The 25,674-nt window shown below is 38.4% G+C and overlaps 1 protein-coding gene across 1 annotated transcript; it reads right to left on the reverse strand.

Annotated features, from left to right (window-relative positions):
* Positions 1 to 3,603: 3,603 nt before the first annotated feature.
* On the reverse strand, positions 3,604 to 8,630 carry ZNF281 (zinc finger protein 281). Its single transcript, XM_056497965.1, has one exon. It carries the CDS (start codon positions 8,377 to 8,379, stop codon positions 5,764 to 5,766), a length of 2,616 nt encoding a protein of 871 aa, XP_056353940.1. The 5' UTR covers positions 8,380 to 8,630; the 3' UTR covers positions 3,604 to 5,763.
* Positions 8,631 to 25,674: the final 17,044 nt, after the last annotated feature.

Genomic DNA, 25,674 nt, shown 5'->3' on the forward strand with positions numbered 1-25,674 from the left:
CATTTTTCATTCTAGAGATCATTTTCTTTAAGAGGTAAGAAGATCCACTGACATGTTTTACCCACTAGAATTTAAAGCACCTCAGCAAAACATGCAAGATGTTTTATCACACATTACACATCTATATATTTCCTCATTACTGGAAAGCAAATTAAAGTGATTCTAAACTGTGTCACTCACAGAATTGCACATGGATTTCTTTGTAAATTCTACTCTACACAGGTCTCAGCCCAGTTTTCTTCCCACTCATCTCAGAATATATCACCATATAGAAACATTCCCACCGGTGAGGTATAATTCCTCCCATCCAGAAAAAAAAAAAAAAAGTATTCAGAATCTTTGAGCAGCCTGATCCATCCTCAGTATAATTTCTGGCCATATGCCACCACCCACACTCATCATATCCCAGTCAAGACTCCAACCTATCCAATGGGAACAGAGTATGTGCAAACAGAGAAGTACACACTGTAAGGAGAAATCTGGGATGAAAAAACAAGCAGCCTTTTGACCTTTGAGATAAAAATCAAAATGAAACCTTTTGCCAACAGCACAAAGTAAAGGCTCCTTCTGAACAAGACACATGAATATTCTGAAGGGTAATAACCTAGTTTTAGATAGAGCAGGTTTTAGCATGAAAGGTGGCACATGAGCTACTACAGAATCTCTATGTTGCAGATCCTGCATAATGACCACTACATGCCTCATTAACTCACACAATGTTTTGCTAACTGTAGCACTAAATAAGAGACTATTTAAGATACAGTTAATGTAAGAGAGAGTGTATTAAAATAATAAAAAAAATATTCTTAAAGTAGTTCTTAATTCTTTCTTCAGTTTGTGTCTGGCTATACAATATTTTAGCAAATTTCAGGACAGGTCACCAAGTACACAGACAACTTTCCAGGGTGGCATCACCCCATTACTTAGGAGAACCTTGGGTTTAAGATTCCCAGATACATTATCCGATTAATAAAATCAAAATATTGAAAAGGATCAATATGAAAATAAAGCAGTATGTTATATACAAAAAATTACATTACTGAAAAGATTAGGAAGCATTATAAGTTAAAAAGTGCCAGAACTAAATCTTCTGTTGATCCCTCAATCACCCCATCTCGAATGTACAACAGACTGATGACACAATGACAGAGAATTTCTTCCAAGCAACACTGCCTTGCTGTTTGTATCCACATCGAGCAGGATGGCACTCAGAGCATGAAGCAGGACCCTGCAGGATGAGGCTGCACAAGAAATGTTTCAAACAACACAGATTACAAAGTGTATAAGAATTGTATCTGCTAAGCAGGGTATACATCCTGTGTTCCAGATGATGGCACAATAGTAAACCATCTCTTCCTAGGTGTTTGTACAAACAAAAAAAAATGCATAAAAATCACTTGAGAAGAATATTAAAAGTGAAGACTCTGCAGTTTATATAAGCAGCAAGAAAATATTCCAGTCTGACAATATAGAACACACTAGAAAAAAGAGTGCCACGTGGGCTAACATACCAATCAATGATGCACTGTCCTGGAGGGATCATCTTTGGAGATACAAACTTTCACATGCCTGAACATAAAAGCATTTTTCAAAAATGTATCGGGTTTCAAAAACAGTGATCCAACAAGGGACATCCATCAACACAGTCTAAAGTCCTAGCTGAGGGAGAATGATTCTGATTTGGTTTTGAACAAGCATGGGATGAAATCACCAATGGAACAAGAAAGTTTTCTTCCTTAATCTAATTTTAGGAAATACGTGGGCAATTTTTGCAGAAGTTTCCCAGAGAAAGACAGAGCATAGAGCATGACACAGACAGACTGGAAAATTACAGCTCAAATGTATAAAGCTGGTAGTCAGCAGGAGCTGTAAACAGAATCTTGGATTTTAAAGTGACCTGATTCACTTCAACCACTAGAGCATGGAGCTGGTAACTTACACATTCTCACATGTATCTTCCTGGGTGTTACAAACATTTCCACAGCCAAAACCGCAGCCTCACATGAACAAGACTGATTCCTAGTTGGTAGGGGGAAAAAAAAAAAAGCAAAGGCATTATTCAGACAAATACAAATGTTATCAAGCATATAATGCTGGGAGTGATGGGAAGACCAAACAATTGAAACAACAAAAAATCACTAATAGCATACATTGAATTATTCCAGTAGCTTCTCAAGATCTCCATGAGGCATCACGCTGCTTTTCTTCATCAGTAGTCCACAAACCTGAAATTGCATACCCTTCACACCATTTTGTTTTCACTTTTTTTTTCATTCTCCTTTAATTTCAGTTTCTTTCTCTAATATTTCTCCTACAAGTCTGTGCCCATTTAAAGTAACTCAGGAACTATAACAAATTTTAGTTAGCTCTTCTAGATCATGTGCAGGCAGGTGAGACATGCACTTTCAGTGGGACACAGCTGCAGTCACAGTTCAGGGTACCATAATGCACTAGGTTCCAAGGCAATAATGTTATGTGAACCACTCTAAGAGGAAGTGGAACAGTTCATGCACCATTTTCTATCATTACATCTATGAATTCTTCTTTACAGTCCTGTTAGTGGTAGGAACCAGGTTTTCATTCCCCTCCCACAACTCCTTTAAAAACAACTAAACCTTGAAATAAAATGGAAAATAATTCAAGAGCCATTTTGCTTTCCTTTTTCTTTCTCTCACTGACACATCCCTAAATAAAGTTCACCTGGGTTAACTGCTACTTACAATACAGTTTTTGAATATGTACCAGGTAAAGCCATAGCCTGATTTCCATGGAATTTTAACATACTCCTACCATCAATAAAATAAAAACTCCATAATAAAGTAGCAAAAACTTTAGTTCTACCCTATCTAGAAACGTTTGAATGACTAAACTGTGCAAAGAACTTATAAAATCCCACTACATTTTCCCATCATACTTTTAAATGATTCCTAGCAATATCCTGAATATTAGACATTGAGCATATTCTATATTTAATTTTTGTAAGGTTTTTGTGCTTGTTTTTCAACATGCCAAGGATTTTTCTCATCCATGTCACTGCTTTGATTCAAATTCACATGCAAAGTTGAAGAAAAATACAGACTAAGTAAATCCACAACCTATCTTCAGATTACCTAAAATGCTTTTAAAGTATTTTGCTATAGCACTACTTTTACAGGACTTTTCTTATAATATAGGAATTAACAAGAGGGTGATGGAGAAATTACAGCCAAATAAGACCCCAAAAAAACAGTTAAGAGGATTTTCTATAATCTTTGCCTTGAATTAAGTTACTAATTATGTATTTTTCATTCTGAACTCCCAGCAATTACGAAAAGTCTTTGCAGTTAACATTATGCAATTTAGATAAATTACAGATTTGAAAAGATGAATCTGCATAAGCATTTTAACTTTGGGAAATTTATTAAGTTTTGCTAAGCTAAATGTATGAGTTAGACCCCCGGTTTATAAAATAGCACATTTTAATTATTTGACTAAACAGGAAAATTAAAACTTTTTAATAAGTTATATTATTCCTTCTCAAAATGTCATCTCTTAATGTTTCCTTACTAAGTTCTCAAAAGCATGACTGGATAATAGAAGTAATACCTTTATGATTTTGTGAATAATGGGTTTTATTAAGTTAAAGCAAACAGCCAGAACAATACATATGCAACTTCTACTACACACAATATAAAGAATGTAAATTATAACCTCTGTAAAACAAAAGGAAAGGTACTAAAAAAGCCAACACAGTGGTTATGGACTATTCCATCCCTGATAACAGGCTGGGTTCTGTGTTTAGAGAACAGTTGTTTGATTATTAAACTGAAATGGCATGAAATACAGAATCAAGTATAAATAAAAAGTTAATGGAGTTACACAGATTCTATGAGAACAAACTCTAGGTTAGTGAGGGGGGCGGAAAAAAAGTTTACTATCAAAAGAGATCATGAATGGGCTCAGGTTTCTATTCATAGTGGTGAGGGACAACAGGAGAAATAACCCAGGATTTTTGTAACAATTTCTTTAATAATACACCACTTTCATAACAGAAGTGTTTTACACTTGCACAATGTTAATAACTTTATTATACATGGAAGCCTGTAATAGGCTGATTACACAATAAGACTGCAAACAACCACTGGTACCTTCCTGACAACAGAAAAGTACATAAGACTGAAACATCACCAAGAGTACATAAAAAACCATCATCATAAACATCACCAAAATTACATTAAAAAACTAATCAAAAAATTCATTTGCAAAAAGTGGTTCAGAGCAGTGCCACTGCGTTTCAGCAGCTTTGAATGGCCACCAGTATTTCTAGCAGGTTTCCATGGCTCCACAGGTATTAATCAGGATTCACATATAATAAATAATGTACCACAAAATATACATAAAGTAAGGCAATAATTCCAAAGGAAAGTTCTGTTGATATTAACAAGCCACTCAAGTTCTACTTTTGTAGTTGATGCCATCACCAGAATCCTTTGATGGAATTGCAGCCTTAGGCCCTAAAAGCCTGCCATGATGAACTGCTGCAAGCCCCTCTCTCTGTAAAGAGCTCCAGTGACACCACTGGGACACTGCTGGGCACGGGGGTCTGTGGTAGCTGATCCTGATGCAGGATAGGGGCCTCACTATGTACAATTGGGAGTAGATTATTTCTTATCGTACATGGAAACCTCAACATAGTTCTAAAACAGGTGGGTGTTCATTGTTCATCATCTGATGTCATAAGACATCAGAAAGCACATCATATGATATGCACTTTCTGGAATGTAAATCTTTTTAAATGCTAGCTATTACGTTGGGGTGAGAGAGTGAGTAGGGGAAAACGGAAATAAAAGGGGATGGGGAAGGGCTGGGGGGGGCAGGTAGATAACCAAGGTCAAGTCCAGAGGAACCAGGAACACAATTAAATAGAGGAAACCCTTAACACTAAAAGAATGTGAAAAGGGGTAGGTAGAGCAGGAGATAAGACTTTTTTGAACCGTGTGTAACAAATAATGTATCCCAAAACCCTCTCTGGATTAGGACTGTAGTTTCAAGTTGGGGTTCTAATGACATGAACCAGCTGCACACATTTTGTTCTCACAGTTTGTGCCAACAGAATCTCTTTACGGAATTACAGTCTTACACAGAACTTCTGGGGACATTACTGTTCAGATTAAAGCTACCGTGCTGGGCTCATCGTGCAGACCCGAGAATATTTGCTCCACCTGCCTGGAATGAGCATCACCTGGAAGAACAGGAGTACTTTAAAAACCACAAGATTTAGGTAGCAAAATTCTTTCAGATCAGCTGACATAAGAGACAGCAATTTGAAATGTCAAAGATCCCTTCCTCAAAAAGCTGAGATATATTTGTCATCATCTGTAAATTGGAAGTTCCAATACACTAGTGGTGCATAGAATTCCCATGCTTCATTACACTTTCCTGAGAGTAAAGCAATTAGAATAAACTTTAGTCCTAGGAACAAAGTTAATTTTTTGCATTTTAAACTCTTGGGCTATTCCCTGACAATCTACATAATGTAAATTTGATTGCTAAACACTGTCACTTGAACAAAAACGCTATTTTAAAACTATTGATTTTTGATTAAAAACCATAATAAACAGAGCTAAAAAAATCACACTAACAAAATAAACTAAATATGAAAAGTTGCATTGAAAGGGCATGTTACATTATTCTTAATAGGACCGTGTAGAAACATTCCAATGGCAGTGTTGTTAAAGTAAAATTACATTAAGAAGACCCCACAGCCTGGTCACAGTCAGGACCTTACCTGTAACTCTGGCTGGTTGGGGTTTTCACTCGTGTACTACATGGCTCACTTACATCAGACATCATATTTGTAAACCCTGAGAAATCTGACACTGAAGTCCTTACTCTATGGTCCACTTCTCCATTAGAGTTAGTGATAAAAGTCATTGGCACCCTGCTGCCCGACTTGAACTGAGAACCAAACGCTTGTGCAAAGTTCTCTATCTGGTAGGTTACTCTAGGCTCTATGTCCTTCTGAGGATCTATCTGGCTGGTTAACTCCTGAGATGGGATCTGAAAGCTCGTTGAGGATTCTAAGTTTTTCTGTTCCTTCTGGCCAGTCAGTTTCTGAGATGTTGACTGGTAGTTTGATGAAGTCTCTAAGTTTTTCTGTGGATCGATGAGATCATCCAGCTCTTGAGAAGGAGTCAACTGTTGATGCGAAGCCTCCAAAGCAGACAAGTAAAAGCCTGGCTGAGAGCCAAGCAACATCCCAAACGGAGGCTTTGGCAACGCAGTTGGCAATACTGAGGTAACAGATTGGCTGAAGCCACACTCAAGTGGAGATGTAGTGTATATCTGTTTGTCTGGAAACAGAGTGTGGTTATGGAGAGTTGAAGACAAGCTAACAAACTGGAAACTGGGTCCAAAAGCAAAACCAGTGCTGTTGGTTGTTCTTTCAAAGGCTTGTTGGAGGTATTTTGAGTATTCTTGCAACATGCTTGCCTTATCATTTGAAACTGTTTGAGAGTTAGGGCTCAAGTTTTCTTCCTGAACCATGTCTGAATGTTCTCCGGTGTGCAAGTCCACACGCTGTTCAGTTATACTGAAAGGATCTTCTTTCTGGCCTTCCGATTTGTGAGAGTACTGGTCCAAAAGGCTCTGTAAGACTTCGTCAGGAATACCAGACTTGTCATGGCAAGACTTTATTTCACTGTTTAAAGATGCTGAATCGATGAGAGACAAAGGAGCTTCATTATCCATAACGCTAACACCCGGAGACTGGATGACGGACTGCTGGGAAGTCATGTGTCCAACATTAAGGGAAAAGGCACTGTTACTGCTTGCAGTTTGTAAGTATCTTCTTTTCTTTGAAAACTGCATGGCATCATCATAATTGCTACTTATTTGACCCGGTTTACCACCTGTACTTTGGAGAAGGCCAATAGTTTCTACACCGGTATTGGCTACTAGGCCTAGAGAGCCACTCTGTTTCCCAGACAGTGGTTTTTGCCCCAGAATATCTGGCAGTGGTGATACAAAATTAAGGTAATTTTTGTCTGCTTGTTTTCTGCTCGTTTTTTTCAAGACCAATTTTGGCACCTTTTTCTGAAGTTCTTCTACGCCCGTGCCAACTAGACCACCACTGGAAGACACAATAGGAATATCAACTGCATAACTCGGCATGGTCACATTACTTGTAACTTGAGATTCAGCTAGTTTGCTGCTACACTTGTTTCCTTTGCTTTCAGCGGATGTATTTTTTGTTTTACTTTTTCTCCTTGAGGAACTTGTATTTCCCTGAGACAAAGCAGCCAAGCTACCCATGCTATTTGATGATCCAGGCTCCATTCCAGCCCCTGCTTTACCTATGGCTTCACCACATGTTCTTCTGTGCTTTAACAGTCTATCAGTCCTTGAAAAATACTGCTGACAAGTGTCACATTTGTATGGCTTTTCTCCACTATGCGTCCTCTTGTGTCTTTCCATGTGGTACTTCTGGATGAACTTCATACTACACTGGTCACAGCCAAAAGGCTTCTCCCTACTGTGGATCTTCTCGTGTCTCTGCAGCAGGTACTTCTGGATGAAGCCCATGCTGCACTGGCTGCACTGGAAAGGCCTCTCCCCGGTGTGGATGAGCACGTGCCTGCGCAAGTGATAGGAGCTCCTGAAGGCAGCACTGCAGTGTTCGCAGACGTGAGGTTTCTGGCTGGGGGACGCGACGGCACCTTCTCCATCTCCCACCAGGGGGGGTTTGGATGAAGCACTTGGCTTCCGCTTGGCTTTGATTCCCTGAGTTTCTGGCTTTGGCCTCTTTGCCTTCTTGACCTGGGCGTCGTGCTTTGGCTCACCCACGCTCCCTGGAGCGCCCTCGCCTCTGCCAGTCAGCAGCAGGTCTCGGTGGGGATGCTGGTGCAGGTGGTGAAGAAGGCTGAGGTCCTGGATCACGCTCTGGCCGGTTCCTTCGCCGCTGCCCAGGCCGGGGGGTCTCTCCTCCGCCGCTCCCCCGAAAAGCCCCCCGTAGTGGTGATGGTGCTGCGGCTGCTGCTCCTCCTCCTGCTCGCTGGGCTTCTCTTGCTTGATGCTCACCAGGGACTGCAGAAAGCCCCAGGGGCTCCTCTGCGAGGAGGGCGCGGAGGGAAAAGCCCCCGCCGGCTCCTTCTTGAAAGTCACGTCCTGCGGGGGCGGAGGCGCCGGGGGCTCGCCCGCCGCCGTGGAGGAAGCGGCGGCGGCGGCCGGAGGTAACACGCACTGCGGGGGGTGCTGGGCCGCCGCGGGGGGCGCGGCCGCCCGGGCGAAGCTGGTGACCGGGGGCAGGCGGTGGTTGAACATCACCATGCCGGGGGGGAACGCTGGCTCCATGGCCGCCGCCCTCTTGCCGCCGCCAAGGAAGCCGCTGCCGAGTTTCATCCCCCGGGAAGGCGGGCCGGAGAGGAGGCGCGGCCCAGAGGGGCTGCGGGACCCGCCGCCCGCCCGCCTGCCTGCCCGCCGGCCGGACCGCGCCGGCTCAGCGGGCGGCTCCCTCGGCGGCCCGGCAGCCGTCGCCCGGGCGCATCGCCGCCTCCCGCCCGCGCCCGCGGCGGCCCCGGCCCGGCTGCACTTACGGCTCCCGCCGCCGCCGCCAGTTACAAATATCGCCGCGTCCGCTCCACAATGGAATTAGCAGCGCCCGCCCCGCCGCACATGCGCGCCGCGCGGCACGCTGGGAGCCTCGGCCGCACGGGCGGCGGGCGCGCAGGCGCGGCGCGGGGGGCGCGGGGTGGGCGCTGCCCGCCGCGGGGCCGGAACGGGCCGGGCCGGGCCGGGCGGCACCGCCGGGACGTGATCCGGGAGCCGCGGGATCCCGGCGGGCAGAGCCGGGCACGGCCTGCGCCGCCGGCACAGCCCGGATAACGGGACCGGGCACTGCCGCTCGCCCGGGAGCGGAGCGCAGGTGCTGCTCCGGAACGCGCGGCACGGCCGGTGCCGGGCTGTGCAGAGCTCCGGGCGCGGCAGCGGGTCTGCAGCGCTCGCGACCCGCGGGATGGAGCGGCAGATGCGGAAGGGCTGAAATTGGAGTGTTTAGCAAAGGCTCGAGGGTGATGCTGTTTGGTCCCAAAGCCGAGATGCACGCAGCGCCGCGGGGATCACGAAGGCGCTCCAGTCCCGGGAGCACCGGTGTCCAGCGGGATGCGCCTCGGGCACATTGGGACACGCTGCTCCCCGCTCCCTGGCCCCGCACACTGCGGAGCAGCTCCGCGCTCCCGCCTCTGCCAGCTGCGCCTGGGGCACCGGCATCACTGAGCTCACCCTCGGCTCTGCTCCCGGCCACGGCCGGCATCCTTTGGCCCACAGCAAAACCCGAGCTAGTGATGCTCACTGGCTGAGCTGCGTGTACCGAGATAATTCATCCTTATACTAGAAATGAGATTAAATTGTTACTTGGAAATAGTTCCTTATTTCAGTTAATCAGGAGACATTTCCACTATTTTTCTAATAGTCCATGCCCTCCTTGGAGGATAATAAAATATAAATAGAATTCTGCTTAATTTCTGAATATTTACTTCGAAAGTTTTTTGTGTTTCTGTTAGGTTTTAAAATGCAAAAATCAGAAGCACCTTAGCTTAAAAAGTTGGAATTAAACATATTAACACTAATTTTTGTTACTGATGTAATGGAACGAGGTGGGACAAATTCCTTGCAATTTTTTGGCTTTATCTCAAAGATACTTTCCTTTATGAGAGATGAGCCTATAAATAGCAAGTACTTTTCATAACCCTGACTGGTACAAAGGCTCTGATCAATCATATCTGATTGATGCAAAAAGTGGAATTTTATGCCATTAGTGTACTTCAAAATTTTGTTGAGTAAGTAAAACTAGTTCCTTTTATAATTTAAGTATTCTATAGCATGCAAACAACAGTTAATTTCAAAATTTAAATCAGACTACAGTAACTTAGGACTGTCATATTTAGCTAAGTGTTAAAAGACAGACCAGGAATTCAAAAAACTTAAAGCAGCAGTAAAATATTAGTCAGTGCCTATGAGAAATGAGTCTGTCCCTTTATTCAGGGTGTCTGTGTTTAATGGTAAGCTGGGATGCATATAAGCCAGTCCAAGCATGAAGGGCAGTAGGACACTCGTATGGAAAGCCAACTTTGTCCCTCAGTTATCAAGATAAGAAACCTGTCATTTCTCTCATTCACTCTGTCAGCCTTGAGATACTCCAAGCAGACTTACCTCTGTGTTGTACACCCCATATATCAGGAAGATGAAGAGACCCTGTAAAATAAAATGGAGGGAAAAAGCTGTTAACTCTAATCATTTCAGCAGTAGAAATACCTGAAATAAACTTTCCTGGGAACAGACAAAAGAAGACACACTTCATCAAGGTCAATTTATTTTTCTATTTTTCAACATTATAAGCTGTACCTTGAGCATTTATTTGATAACATGGGAGTGCATCAACTATATTGTGATATTCAACTGTTTGAAAATTAAAATCTTAGCACCGAGGGATCTATAACATTAATTAGAAAATTTAATTTTATATTTGAATGGTCTTTCAACCAAAAAAAATTATTTCAAAAAGTGAAAATACAAAGATGCTAAGAAACTGAGGAGTGAAAAATCTCTACTTCTACTATTTCTTTTTGTAAAACTAAAAGTAAGAAAACATATACTTTCAAATTCTACACTAAAAATATACTTTCACATATGTGTTGACAAATGCATATATTTAATTATTTTAGAAATCTAAATAGGGAGAAAATGAGAAATTTATGAGGACAAAAAAGAAAAACAACCCAAGCATATAGCATACATGAATCACCAAAGTTCTTTTAAGGGCTTGCTTCATTGGCCTCTTAGTAAACTAAGCAAACTAAAACCAAACAAAATACTCACTTCAATGAGTTTCTCTGAACATATTCTCCTTATTGAAGGATTGTGTACAGGATGTGTGTTTGTAGTACAATTTGGTACCAATTCTTGCAATCTGCAGGCAAAATCCTGAAAAACACACTCAAATTACTGGGAAGAATAGAATAACGAATGGAAATAAATGCAAAATATACATAGTTTGCTATGAAAGTGCTTCTGTGACTCAGATTCACTGTGGGTTTATAACCTATTTTTAAACTTATCTGTAAAATTACCCTACCTTGTAATTAAATCCAGCCACTTCAATATGTTAGGGAAAAAACTTTTGATTTTCAAATTAAAAATTTTTTCTGATAAGGAATTGCATTTAAATAGCAAACAAATTGTAACTTTTTAATCCAACATAAAAATTACTTTAAGATATTTGGATTAATTCTGGATTTGCTCATCAGCAAAATCACTATCTTATTAAGCAGGGAAGAATAAGAGGTACCATTCATATGTAATAGTTCCCAATTAGCCAATGCAGCATAAAACCCTTTGGAGAGAGAACTTCTACTTAATTTCTTTTGTTTAGTTTTTCAAAGAAGCTAAAAATCCAACACTTGCTTTCAGTTATTTTCAGGTTACATCAATGAACTCAATAAGTAAGAATAGATTCAGAAAATAACCAGCTGGTTTTGAGTGTGCTTTCTTTTCTACAGTATATATCACAATTATATTGTGATGCTCATTTGGAAACAGAGCTGCCACAATCCTGAAGCTTAGCACTTCACATAAGTGACTTACTCATAAGCAAACTATTTGTGGAATAAAATCTCAGTTATCTCTCTAAATATAGAGTTAGTGGACCATTGTGAGTCTCCTGACATAGAGTCATCTGAAATCTACATTAAAAAAGGAGGGGGTACAACATCTACACCTTTATTTCCTCCTACTTTCATTTCAAGTTCCCAGGATTTTAGGGATTTCCATCCCAAGCAAGAGGCTGCTATGGGTAGCTGCCATAGAGAGAGAGGCAATGAATAATCAGCTATTAAGTTGAAAGAAAAGAGAAATCTTTCTCAGGCTGATCCCAGAAGAGAGAGTAAAACCACATGCTGCTTGTTATTCAAGTACTTTCATGATTTAAAGTTCTTGCCAAAACTCAGTTCCAAGCAATACTGGCTGCTCTCATATAAATAGTAAAAAAATATTTTTAAATATACATTCAAGACTTCCAGGACTAGAATGCTCTTTTTAACCTAGTTATGCAAAAGCAATGTTTTTAGTTGCTTCTGAGTCTCTTCTGAAATCTGTGAATTTCGTATCATCCCAGAAGAACAAACTAGTTAACTACTTCAGTTTGGATTTCATTAATCTTATAAAAAATTTGAAACAAATTATTAAATATTCCAGATCTTAAACTAGCATGCCAAGTTTTTGCTTTTCTTGAGCTTGATAACAGCTCCTTTTAATATTTAACTGTTAGAAAAATGAAGTGCTGTGGATTTTCTTATCTTAATTCTTAATTCTTGTAGACTTCTGGGAGCTTTTTGTCTTGTTTTCTCTTGAAGTGGGGGTGTCCTCCAACATCAAATTATTCTAATAGAATCATCCCAACAAGGATTTTAATTATTGCCTGCAATGAGTTACGAGGTCTTGGCACCCGCAACTGGTAATGAGGGGTCATTTTCCACACAATGCTGTCATCAGCAATTACCTGTACAGGATAGTGTGTGGTCCATCTGTGGTAAAAATAAAGAGGTGCAGAGCCTCAGGTGGTTTGAAATGTTAATAATGTGGTCTTACATAATTGATAGGTCAGTTTCTTTAGCTCATTAATTGCAAAGGGATCTTCTCTGTTTTTTCAGTGGCACCTGATGTCAGCAGAAGTGTGGTTCTGTAAGCGGCTGCCTCAGTTGTTTAGGCTGGTCAGATGTACTTTGACTTCTGGGAATTAAACACTGTTGTGGTCAAACCAGTAATTTTATCCAGAACTGTTTGTTATACCTGGAAGAAGTATAGAAGGAAGAAGCATAGAGAGCATGTTTGTATTTTTGTGTTCCAATAGCACATGTGAACCTGCAGAGGAATTGTAGCCCATTATTCTCAGTAACAAATCCATTATCCATCCAGAATGAGCTACCTTCGCCTTGAAAAGGGAAAGGTTTCTAGACAGAAAATCTGGTCATGTTGGAGAAAAGCAGACCTGTCATTTTTCAGGTCTCATGCCAAAGTAGGATTTGTTCTTGGTAGACTGAGGAGAAGTCCAAAACCTTCGGCCGAGCTTGAATCCTGCCTTTTGGAATCCAAGGAAAGCACTCCTTAATTACAGCTCTGTCACTCTGGGCAGGGCATGAGCAGATTGCTCAGCTTTGAAACTTGGCAGGTCCTACCCAAATTGTCCTTGCTATCTTGAATAAATCAGTCTATGGACAGTTCTAATCTCTAGCAAGTTTGTCAGGCTCTGTTGCAGTTTGGGTGGTACCACTAAAAATTGACACTCTTATCACAAGTTCATTCTGCTTTAGGGCAACAGAAATTTGCATGGCAGTTGTTTCCATCAGAAGTTTTTTTCCATGATTTTAACGTTTGTCTGTCCTTCTCTTACTATTTGACATTTCCTTTTTATGGACATTATATTTCATTCAAGATTAGATAATAAATTGCAATCATTTTTTGGTGTGTTGAGACTGTTAGACTGATACTTTTTTAAAAAACATTTCAGCATTTTTTTCAATATACACATTCTCAAAAGTGTGGAATTGCTTCATCCTTCTCCTGTTTAAGCATTTGGTCTCTGATTTGTTTGACAACTGAAAATAATTTTCAAGAATTCACAGCTAACAAATCCTTATTGTAATACCTCAAAAGATCGGTTAAATAAAACCATATTAGCAAAATATGCATGTAAACACTAGATAGAAAAACTGTAGAATTAAAAACAATGAAATATATTCTAAATAAATCAGTTAAAAATTGTTATTTTAAAGGATTAAAAATTTCCAGCACTGAAAATGTTTGGATTGCAAGAAATTTTCTGATTTATGGAAGAGATAAAGATAGATCATATGCAGCTATACTGGACTAATACTGGGGTTTTTTTCATAAATTAAAAAATAATGCTATTGCAGCAATGGAAATTGCAGCCTGTAAATAGAATTCATGTTACTCTCACAATCAGTCTTTCTGTAACCCTAAAAAAATAAAAATTGTCTTAGCAAGAAGAGATTAGGAATTTATTGTTTATTTTCAATCTAGACCAGTGCTAGAAACTGTAAGCCTCAGGAAACTCTTGTCATATTACATCAGTTTTAATGCAAAGAATATCAAATTCCAAAATTATTGGATTGGAGAAGTTTGAAATCTTTACTAACATTTAAGAAGTCTGACATTTGAAACAGCACTGTTGTGAAATTTCAAAGTCACTGTCCCACAGGCAGCTATTCCAGCTCTCATTGTTATCACTCAATTGGCACTGCAGGCTTTGCAAACAGGAGCAAACAATGTGACTGCTTTGGATTTTCTGCCTATAAAAACTAGAACTAAAAAGGAATGAAACCAAGGGAAAATTTTGTAATGCTGATTAACAGATCCACAGAAATCAGGTAGTAATAAAGTGTCATAGAAAAGGTGCTGAAGCAAATCAGTAACTTACCCTGGAACTTTACTTTGCCCTTAGATAAAAATTGTGCTTTGCCTCGGTTTCATCAAGAACCAAACAGTTCATCCTTAACTCTGAGCCATATTAAAAAGGTATTTATTTCTATTAATATCAGGTGAAGTGGAAATGGACAGGTTGAGTGCATCTCTGGATTCCACACTGAGAATCTCTGCAAGGACTGAAGCACAAAACCAGTTTTTACAGTTTTTAAGGAGCCACATAGAAAATGTTGATGAAATTATGTGTGACTGAACAATTTTGGCACATCCCCCATTTTCACATTTTTCCACAGCAAATCAGTTCTGTGTGAGTTAGATGTGGAGATGGACTGTAAAAGAAACAGTATTTGAAGCCTCATTGCAAATACATCCTTTCCGACTAGTTTAGGTTCCTGGTGCTGCCATCTTCTATGAGCAGAAAGCCCTTTGGGCTTTCAAACAGGAGTTGTGCCGGAGTACAAGAAGGCTCTTAGCACACATCAGGACAGTTATTGGTACAAACTCCTTGAATTATTAGAAAAAGGCATAAAGACAACCCTATGTGCTCCCTTTAGTTCAGCCATTGCAAGGACAGTGAATCTTTCTCTGGAATAACCCTTTCCTGTTATTTTAGAGGAAGATCTCTGTATCTGGTGATTTTCAGACATTACTGTTGTCCTGTTGTTGGATGCAATAACTGCCTTAGAACTTAAAAATATGTTCATAAAAAATGTTGTCCTTAGAAATAATTTGAATGTCATTTCTTAATAGATACATTTCTATTTCTGATTTTCTGAGAGAGAGAATAGTCACTTAGGTCCAGATTTGCAAAGGTCTTCATACATCTCAATTGTACTGATTTCAAAAATAATTTCTCAATAAATTGGAATCTAACTGCTGTTGCAGATCTGGGAAATAGTTGATGGCCCCATAATAGTACCCTGGTATTTTCAAAATTATGTATTAAATTATTGATGTCTTGGTGTGGATCTGAAACTTATCCAAATGAGCAGCTGACCAGAAACAGACTAGTGAGTTTGGGGTTTTTTATTGCTGCCTGTTTTTCTGTCTTTTAATCCTTGATTGCAAGTTGGGCCCTGGTTTTCATGATCATATGAAAAAAGTTACAAATATTAGGGTTTTTATGTTTTCAAACGGATGATGATTCTGATGAAAAAGGAAAAAGTCAGATGCTTCCAAAGATCCACATGTCAAATGTACAGTAGATTGTTTTGAAGGAGAAACTTAGAAATTTATTCAATGTCTAAAAACGTTCATGTGAAAATAGTTTCCAAGGGTCATACTTACGTTTCACTTTGTTGCATAGCAAATATGTGTAGTTTACAATTTGAGTTCTTTCCTGAGCCAGCCCTGCCAAAAGATTGTGAAAGCCACGATGGGTTCTGATTCCTTATGCACGATCAAGCTATCTCAGCCATTTGCATTTCTATTGTATGTCGGGTTCCAAACATGCCTTTGAAATTCTGCTTTCAGTCTTGTGCTGCAGCAGTAAAACCCACCGTGCCCATGCTTTGAAGGACTCTTCATAATTTTCATATAGTATGCAATGAATTCTTAAACTGCTCACTTGAGGATGATAGTTAACCTTTAGAAAAATATTTGAAAACACTAACTACAAACCAGTATCTCAGGTATAATTAATCTAAAAAAAAAAACTTGCAGCACTTTACCTTATCAAAAGAAAAATCATTGAACTGTATGGCTGTATAACTGATTTTTAAATACTTGTCTCAAAATAGGTGCTGAAATTAATTGATACTTGAGGATTGACCCAAAATGCCTATTTGACCCAAAAACATTTTAACTGGGATGGGGAGGGTTTTTAGGGAACAAAAAAACCCACCACCCAGTAAAAAACACCCCAAAAACTTTCAAGTTTCATTTGGCTTCATTTGGAAGTTTTTAAAGACCTCACAGAAGTATATTTTTAAAAGGTGGATAAATCCAAATTAAAGCAAATTATTTACACCTAAAAACAACTCACACTTTCAAAGTACATTCTGAGAAAAACAGTCTGAGAATTCTATGTAAGTTCATGCAACATTTCTGTTGAATTGAGTTTTAATTTCTGCTCCACATCAAATATTTCATAATTCAGTTAAGCAAATTTAAAGTGGTAAGGAAAGAAATAGGTCTAATTTCCACATTAGCATGTAAATGAGACAGAGTGCTCTAACAATGTATTTTATGAAAAGCAGACATTTAAGTTTAATATTCCAAAGAATCATCTCATTTTGCATAGCAGCACCTCTTTCAGATCCCAGTGACCATCCATAACTGCCATGGAACATTTTCCTGCCGGTCTTCCCACTCCTCACACAGTGACATCCTTCTTAACATCACACATGTGATTAGCAAGGAAAGGAAAGCAGCCACTCCAGATGAGACTCAGAGCAACACGGGGACAACATGATCAGCAGGGCTGTGAGGAAAGGAAACATGAGACAAGGAAAGAGCCAAACAAGAAAAGTATTAATTAGGAGACTGCATCGGGGGCTCTGGCAGGTACAAAAAAATTAGATTTGAACAGAAGGACTAAATTTAGATTAGAACAGGAGGACAGAAATTTTGTCCCAAATGTAGGCAGCAGAATAATTGTTAAGAAAAAAAACTCTAAGAAGAAACAGTCGTTCTACAGCTTTCAAGGATCGAGATAGGTTTTGAATAGATATGGACACAATGGCATTAATTGAATGCATCAGGTATTAAATGCTCTGTTGAAAAATAGAGGTTAGTGTCTGAAGTTCAATATATTGTCAATTTGACCAGAAAGTCCCCTTAGGAGGTACAAGTCAGAATAGCACATAATGTCTAAAAATTAATGGATCTCTGTGCAGTATGATTTAAATTGGATCTTGGGTAACCACTCAAGAATGTGCTGAAAGTGGCTGTACACATAGAGATATTCAAAAGAAAAAGGAAGCTAGCGACAGAAATGAGGATGGCTTTTTACTCGTGTATTCCTTTCACAATATTTTTTTTCCATATTAGCAATAATACTATGTTTAAACATTCAGTAGCCATTTTCATTTGGCGGTACTTTGCACAACTATCCATTTACCTGAGCCAACTACAAGGGAATACAGGGCAATTCAGTTTTCTTTTAAAAATATATCAAAGGGTCAATATATACATAAACAAACTCAAGGATTTTCTAAGACCTAAAATATTTGTTAGGGAAAAGAATACTCACAGGCTTCTCCTAATAGCAAAGTAGGGAGAGTTGTTTTGGTTTGATTTTTTAAAATCACTTACGAAGAGTCAAATCAACAGCAACCCCTTTACATCACATTTAATACTTGGAAATGTCAAGTTGGTCTGGGGAACCTGTAGACATAAGCAATGCAATGCTGAATGAAAGAGGAGATTTAATATTCTAATTTATTTCATGGCAAAGCAGGGGGATTTCCCATACAACTCCTCCAAATATTTTACATTTTTCTTCTAGGAATAATTTTTCACCATCAAAGAGTAAATTTCATGAAATTTGAATTAAAGAGGCACATTCTAATAGCAATAAGCCATATTAGGGTGTGCATTACTAGACTTTTTGGCAAGCCTTTCAAGTGATTGAAGGCCCTTGGTGTTCAGGCTGTTCCTTTACCCAGGACATGCACCAATAGCCCTCAAACACACATCTCTGAGGGGCTTATTACTGCTACATATTAATCAGCATGGCAGTCTGATGTTGGTTACTAGTCATTCCCCCACAGCTGGAGAGGACTGGAAAACAAAGATTTTGTTTGCAATTAAAAGATCTTTAGGGTCTTGGGAGAAGCACAGGTTTCAGTCTGAAGAGGCAGTACTTTCAGAGTTCCAATCAGCATTTAATTTTGCTAACACTAGCGACTTCAGAGAAATAGTGGGATTCTGTACTGACACCCGATCATGAAATCAAATCTAAGATAAATTGATCCTACAGTGGATCTAAAAAGGGCAATGAAATTATCATTCTTAAGATAAAAAAATCCTTCTTATCTCAACATATTTTTTGTGATTTCAGTGCCTAAAGAGCACTTGGTGGACTCTGCTACATTTACTTTCTCCATTTACAAATCAGAGCAAACCTAACAAAAAAGTGGGGCTGAAAGTGAGAGAGCACAATTGTTAGTCTGTATAAATGCATTCATCAGTATGTACACATTGTCTTTTACCCAAATCTTCATGTTTTTGAAGACATTCCCCTGTATTCCTTGTAGAGGGTTGGTGTGCTAACTCAAACATGTATGCACAATGTGCAACACTATTTGTATTCATGGCTTAAAACATTTTCTTTGGCTGATGAACTGAATGAAAACAAGAACCCTGACTTACATGATTACTCCATTAAAAAAATAATTTGATGTCTAGTTCATTATGGAGCACATGTAAGAGCTACAGTGCATCTGTTCTGGAACTTCAGGGTTCCTACAGAATCCTGCGTGATTTGTTTATGATGTGGTGATGATTGACTGTCAGCTACTAATAAATGGTAAATAAAATAGTAACGTGTGATATTAAAGTACTACATTAGCTACATTGTGATTAAATTACAGTAACAGCACCAGCTATAAACCTTTATAGAATCTCCTCAGCCATGCAGTAATTCTCCTAACTATACTATTATGTAGAGCACAAATATTTCTTTGTAAGTCCGAAGCAATACATCAGGGAAGCATTTACTGCTAAAGCTAGATTGAGAGTAAATGCATCTTGGGTTGCTATGAATAAAGCTCTAGCTTCTCATTACTTTATGACAAGACACAGAAATTCACTTTACTTTTCATTTAAGCTTTTCTGCTCCAGTTTATAGATGTATGCCTTCACGCTTTTATTCCCTTCTCGCTTCAGCCGTATGTAATAAATGATTATAAATTTTCACATTTGACCACCTCTCTGCTAGTCTCATGCTTAATGCACAAAGTTAGGAAGCTGCAGGTAAAAATTTCACAAACACTTTTATTTATGATGTTGTCCTTGGTAACGGAAATTTCAATGTACTGAAATGAAAAGTATGATTAAAGGGATACGACGTCCTGACAAGGATAGTAGAGGGCAGCCTTCTATTTCCCACTGAAAATATATAATACTTTTTTGACATCAATTTCATAGAGAATAGACATGGGCTAGTCATGAAAAAAAAGACACAAACATGTTTCTAACTTCACTGTTGTTCTGCTGTCTTAAATGAAACTTATTCCAGAAATGTTTTGTCTGAGTTGCAAAGCTTTCAAGTTACTGTCAGGAACATAGATAATTATGTATAAACAAGATATTGTGCAGTTTAAAAAAAAGTCTTACTGATAATCTTCTGCAAAGTTAAAAAAAAAAAAACAAAACAAAACCAAAAAACAGACCACGTTAAGAGAGATATTCCTTTCTCGTTTCCTCTTGTCACTTTCCCAATCATTTTACCTCAACAATTAGATTTATTGTGTGTAGCTTTTGTCTGGTTTTGATTCTAAGTTCATTTTAGCTAACTCATACTGTGTTATGCAGCAAAAAAGTTGTGGCAGACTCAAAGCCTTTTAGAAGTAGTACCCTAATAATGATTGGAGTTTTTTTAATTAAACCCATTTTGTTTTATCTTTAAACATATAAAAATAAAACTTCCAATATTGAGAGCATTGTTCCTATTTATGGGTAAATGGGGGAACTGGAATAACATTAGGGTCATCTTACTAACATTTAGAGTTTTAGATTACGTGAAAAATAAATTAATCTAAAATCTCAGAAGTGAACTATATCTTCTTGAACAATTTTTAAAATAAATCACTTCAGTTGAGTCTCATTCTTCTAAGTGGTACATACAATTTGCAGATGTATTACCAATTAAAATAATGTTATGACTTAATAATAGCAAATGTCTGCTACACTTTATCATCCAGACAAATATTCTGTCCAATTTCCAATAGCATAGATACAAATATAGAACATTCTTTTGAAAAATAACTGTTGAACTACCACATTCCAGAGAATAAATTATGTTTCAATCTATTTATAAAGTATGCAATACAAAAAAGCTTCTACATTTAGGAAAGCTTCTACTTTTTAGGAAAAACAGACAAACCAAGCTGTGGAAAGGAAGAGGACAGTTCAGAAGTTCTGTATAGCAAACACTGAACTTTGCACCCCCAAATGACTGCTTGAAATCCTGCTTGGATTTGTGCAAACTAAAACTTGCTTTTATGCATTAGTTACTCAACAATATATACACAAAGCTCTGAGTTTATATTCACTGTCAGATGTGTCTGTGTGCAGCTCATAGTGAATGGGTTTTTGTGACTAGCATTTACTGGCATAACTAGAGAGAAATAGCAATCACCAAACTTTTCTTCTAATCCTGTGAATTTCATTGTTAATTAACTTGGCTGGGCAACTCTAGCAAGTTCCACCTTTTCTTTAATAGTGCTAATAATTTAAAGAAAAAAATACAGAAAATCATGTCAGAATTTAAAAGTTGTGCTTTTTAAACTTTTGAGGCACTGTTTCCCAGACAAGGACCGAATATTTATTCTTTCCCTTTTAACAAATTTATGGATCATTTGTTCTGTTGCAGGTACCCACTCATTGCAAAAACCTCCTGGAGGTACAGTCAGAATGTTTTTCAGTCTGTTTATGTAAGAGCATCATACCTTTCTCAACAAAAGATTTTGTGACAGATTCTACTTTTTGCCTAGCTATCACAAACCCCTGAAAAACATATTGTGTTCTTTGTCAGTTATCAAAAAACCCCCACAAATTATAATGAAAACAAAATTGCTGAGAATTATAATTTGAATGCCTGTCTTCATCCATTTCAGATCTAGTGTTACTCTGAGGTTTTACACCTTGATATTTTTTCCTCTTACCACACAGTTCCTAGCTACTGTAATTATTCCTTTTACAATCATTGCCATTATAATACCAGCAATCTACATTGCTGAGCATTCTGTGTAGTGTCCTTACTGAAGCACACCCTCTTCTAAATGCATTCTAATATTTTCAGTTCAAACCCTGACGAAAATGTCCTTAGAGTAAACATGTGGGATCAATTATGTGAAATAAAGTATACAGGTTAGAAGTACCATACCACAGCAGAGATCACACTTTCTTTTTAACTTGCTAATATCTCTGACCCCTCTCTACAAAAGGACTTTAATCAACATTCCCATATTACTTTTTTTTTTTTTTTTTAGCCATACCATTTAAGCTGCAAAAAATGTTTAGCAATCAATTATATACATCAAGTTGATATGCTGCAGGACTGAGGATCATTTAAGCTTAGAGCTACAACTGAAAGAGTTTGGGAAAGCCACATGGGGAGCAAATTCACTTTTCCCTTTTAGACTTGCAAGCAAAAGGACATCTTAATTGACCCAGTAGAGAGTGTCTCCTCAACCTTTCTGGAGCTCTTTGTGAAAGCACTGACAACTGTTCTTTTGGGCCTTAAGAGCATTTGCTTTATGTCTTCAAGTTTCAGCTGTGCCTACATACAGCCCCAGTAAGAAATGTCGCAATCAAGTGATCATATTATATAAATTTGATTGTGATCACATGGCCTAATCCCATGCTGGAACAATAACCTAAATCTGGACCTGGCTACTGATGTCTGGTATGAGATATGGGTCAGTGAACGTAAGTGCTCTATTTGTAATCATAAAAAGAGAGATAATGCATAGGATGCTAAACTATTGCTTTGCCTCCCCTTCATCTTATGGGGAAATTGATGGTCCATATTCTCCAGAAGGAAAGGGAGAGGATGTGGCTGATTAGGAGTCAGGGGTTTGCCCTGACTATGCATCTTTTAAAGAGATTCCTTTCCTCTCTTAGCAGTTTTCAGAAGATTGTAATAATAAGAAGATTCCCTACTATTCAACAAGGGCATTGTTTTTCAGGGAGGAAAGTTTGCTTCATTACCTAATTAATCACCACCCCATTCATTGTAAGTTACTAGGCAGCCCAGCACGGTTTCTGAGACAGGTCTGCCCACTCTCCTGTGGGTTCCTGTGCAGGCCAGCTTCTTTGCTTCTGGACAAATCTCCAGGATGTTACATTCTCCTTGCAGAGAGGAGCTGCCTGCTAAACTGGTGTGAACAACTGTAGTGTTCTCTGCCACTGCCTCTGACGGGAACCAGGAAAGTTCATTTTACGTGGATTTACTTTTGCTTATATTAATCCCATAGCATCTAATTAGGGCAATCACACACTTTGTCCAGGACAAACTTAACAAACAAGGCCATTTCACTGATGCACTTATTTTCAAATAAGCACTTACTCCTACATCAAGTCAACAGTTAAACGGGAAGTATAATTTAGAGGCTTAACTTCTTTTTTCTTAGCAGTAGTCTCCAAAAAGAGGATAACCAGAATTCTTCCAGGGCCGTATATAAGGTGAGGTGTAAAGGGCACACACAGGACACAGTACATACCTTAAGAGCATCCCAGGTATTCCCAGAGCCTTGGCACAGGCGCTGCAGTATTAACAAATGACCAAACACCTCAGATCTTACCTAACAGATGTGTAAGGGTTGAAAAGATCCAGGGAAACCTTGACACATGCTAGCTCTGTCCAAAAATCTTTTACTGAATATGATTGTTCTGCGGTAAATACTCAAATGGGTTTTAGTTTGGAAGTAAGATTTTTGTTTCTTGCCAATTTTTTTGGTGGTTCTTAACCTAAACTGGGTATTTGTCTGAATTAACAGGATGCATTGATCTGACTCCAGCCTGAAGTTACTGAGGTTTTATAAGACAGCAATAAAGCTCTCTTTGCATTAACTAGCCAAGCACATCAACATTTTAATGAACTGTTTTTACATGGTTCGTTGAGTAGCTCCCAGTCCCCTGTAATACAAATCAGGTCTCCATCATCCTCACCCCTCTCATCCACGTTTTTCTGCTCAGGGTACAAACTGGAAATGGAATAGCAGTTCCATGGACATTTGGCAAATGCCACTGTAGGCAGTGCAGCTCCCAGCAGTATAAATGTTTAAGCTATTGTATCTTATAAAGGAGATCTCCAGCAGTCACAAGCAGTGAAGCAGCTGCACTGTAATCACCAAGCAAACTGCTTGGGACCTCGGAAAAAAGAACCTCTTGGAGCTACGGCATTGCACTGCAAGGTTTCAGACAATGAACTGCAGTGTTGTATGGCGGGCTAGGGGAGCTCAGTTGTCATTAATCATAGAACAGCCCATCTCCCAAACAGGTATTTATTTTATATTGACCTAAAGGTTGAAATAAATTATTGAAATCAGCATCAGTGTAGACCAAATCTCCTCAGAATAATTAAATTACATTAATGACAAGCATCTTGGTGTATTTTAGTCAACCTTTAAAAAGCAACATAAAAAGCATAAAATATTTATTGTTATGCTTTCAAATAGACTTCCTGACACGTTATGTATTTTTGAGATTAAAGATTAGTTCTAACACATGATTTAATAATGAATGCAAATTATAAATGAATATTTAACAAACCATATCGCATTTTATGTCTTAACATATCCTTTGCCATTACTGTAACTGAATGAGAAATGGCTCTGTGATGTATTGTCCTGCTGCCTAAGGCCGTGGTGTTTTCACCTTGATACGGCCTTTAAAATAAATTAATTTGTTAACATTTAAGAACTCTGTGCAAGAGTTGGTGGAAAAAATTTATAATTCTGTTTATGATTGAAGGAGCCATGCACAAATCAGGTAATACTTATTGTAAAAATAATTTATTTGGCCAATTGTTCCATGAAAAAAAAGGATTTGGAAATGTTTATTTCCAAACTTAGTTTAGGATTAAGTGGTACTAATGGTACCATAAAGATGTTATATAGTGTTAATATAACCTGAGTATTAAAAACATAATGAATTTGCTATTTATGAACCATTAAGTTTTACCTCAACCCTAGAATAAACTTCCGATCATTACAGATATATTAATAACTTTTCTGTCATCTTTTCTCTCACTTTATTCCCTTCTTTGCCTTCCTCTACATGGTCAGAGTTATATTTTTTATATTTGCAGAATTAATTAAAATATGCTTTTAAAAGCAGTATTTTAATTTATTTGGAGCAATATATTTTTAGCATTCTGTGTGCTTAAGTGACTGTATAGACTACTATCACAGAAAGAAAAATATTATTTTTGTTTACTTTTTTCATTAGTTTTTATAATGCCCTATCTACTCCTGTTGAATTTATTTTGATGTTGCAGATTAAAAAAAGAAATACAGGATTCTCAGTTTCATAATTTTGTTCAATGGCCTAGTTCAGAGTTTCTATAGAGAATAAACCACAAGCAACTTAAACCAAAACATGGCCATTGCGTTGGGTGGGAGTTTCACTAAACTCCCCAGCAAGTTTTAGTGATTGAAATAATAAATCTCCTGTCAGGCACTGCTCAGCTGAGCTGACCATGTAGATCACTGTCCTAATTTAATCAGCTAGGAATGAGACTCAGCGTAAGTTATAGTCAGAGCTTGGCTAGCAATGTTTTATATTTACATAAAATTCTAAATATTTAAACATTAATAAACAAAAATTGAAAAAAATTCTGACAAGAATTTTCTTCTAGTAGCCTTTTCAATGCAACATTTCCACACCACTTGAGACCCAAATACAGTGTTGAAAGCAGAGAGCTTCAGATATTTTAGAAAAAAATAGAACAATAAATTAAGAATGTAAAGAGGAGGATGGGTCAAAAAGGATGAGATTCAGAAGGACACTGTGACTAAAGGACAGTAAGAAACAATGAAATGGCTACCCACAGATGAGCAATAAATTAAAGGAAGAAATTAAAAAATAGTTTATTAACTTGCAAAAGAACTTTTATGATGTCAATCCTTATTCTCTTGTCCTGCTGTCAGCCATGTCTGTCTGGAATGCACAATCACACAGATGTTTGGGTGCTCAATTGCTTTCTAGATTTTTTTATCTATTTTGTCATATTTCCCAGACACGCTTACCTCTTCCTGTAATCTTCTCCCAGTCATCTCTCCTTATTAATTTTGCCATTATTTTCTTCACATTTCAGTCTCCAATGTTCTTTGTCATTGCTGTTCCCTTGTGTTCAGTTACTATTTCTGACATATGCTATGAAACCTTGTAAGACTTATTTCATTAACAATTTGGGGATAACTCCTATTTAGGCTGCATCCCAGTTCAGATCCCATTTCTCATCTGCTGCCATCACCAATTTCCCTTCATTTCATTACCTTTAAAAGAGAGCTAAGGATTTGCAGTACT

The sequence above is a fragment of the Oenanthe melanoleuca genome, chromosome 8 (assembly GCF_029582105.1).
Source record: "Oenanthe melanoleuca isolate GR-GAL-2019-014 chromosome 8, OMel1.0, whole genome shotgun sequence".
Classification (NCBI taxonomy): domain Eukaryota; kingdom Metazoa; phylum Chordata; class Aves; order Passeriformes; family Muscicapidae; genus Oenanthe; species Oenanthe melanoleuca.

Coding starts and splice junctions, on each gene's coding strand:
- ZNF281 (XM_056497965.1), bottom strand. CDS start 8,379: ATGAAACTCGGCAGCGGCTTCCTTGGCGGCGGCAAGAGGGCGGCGGCC.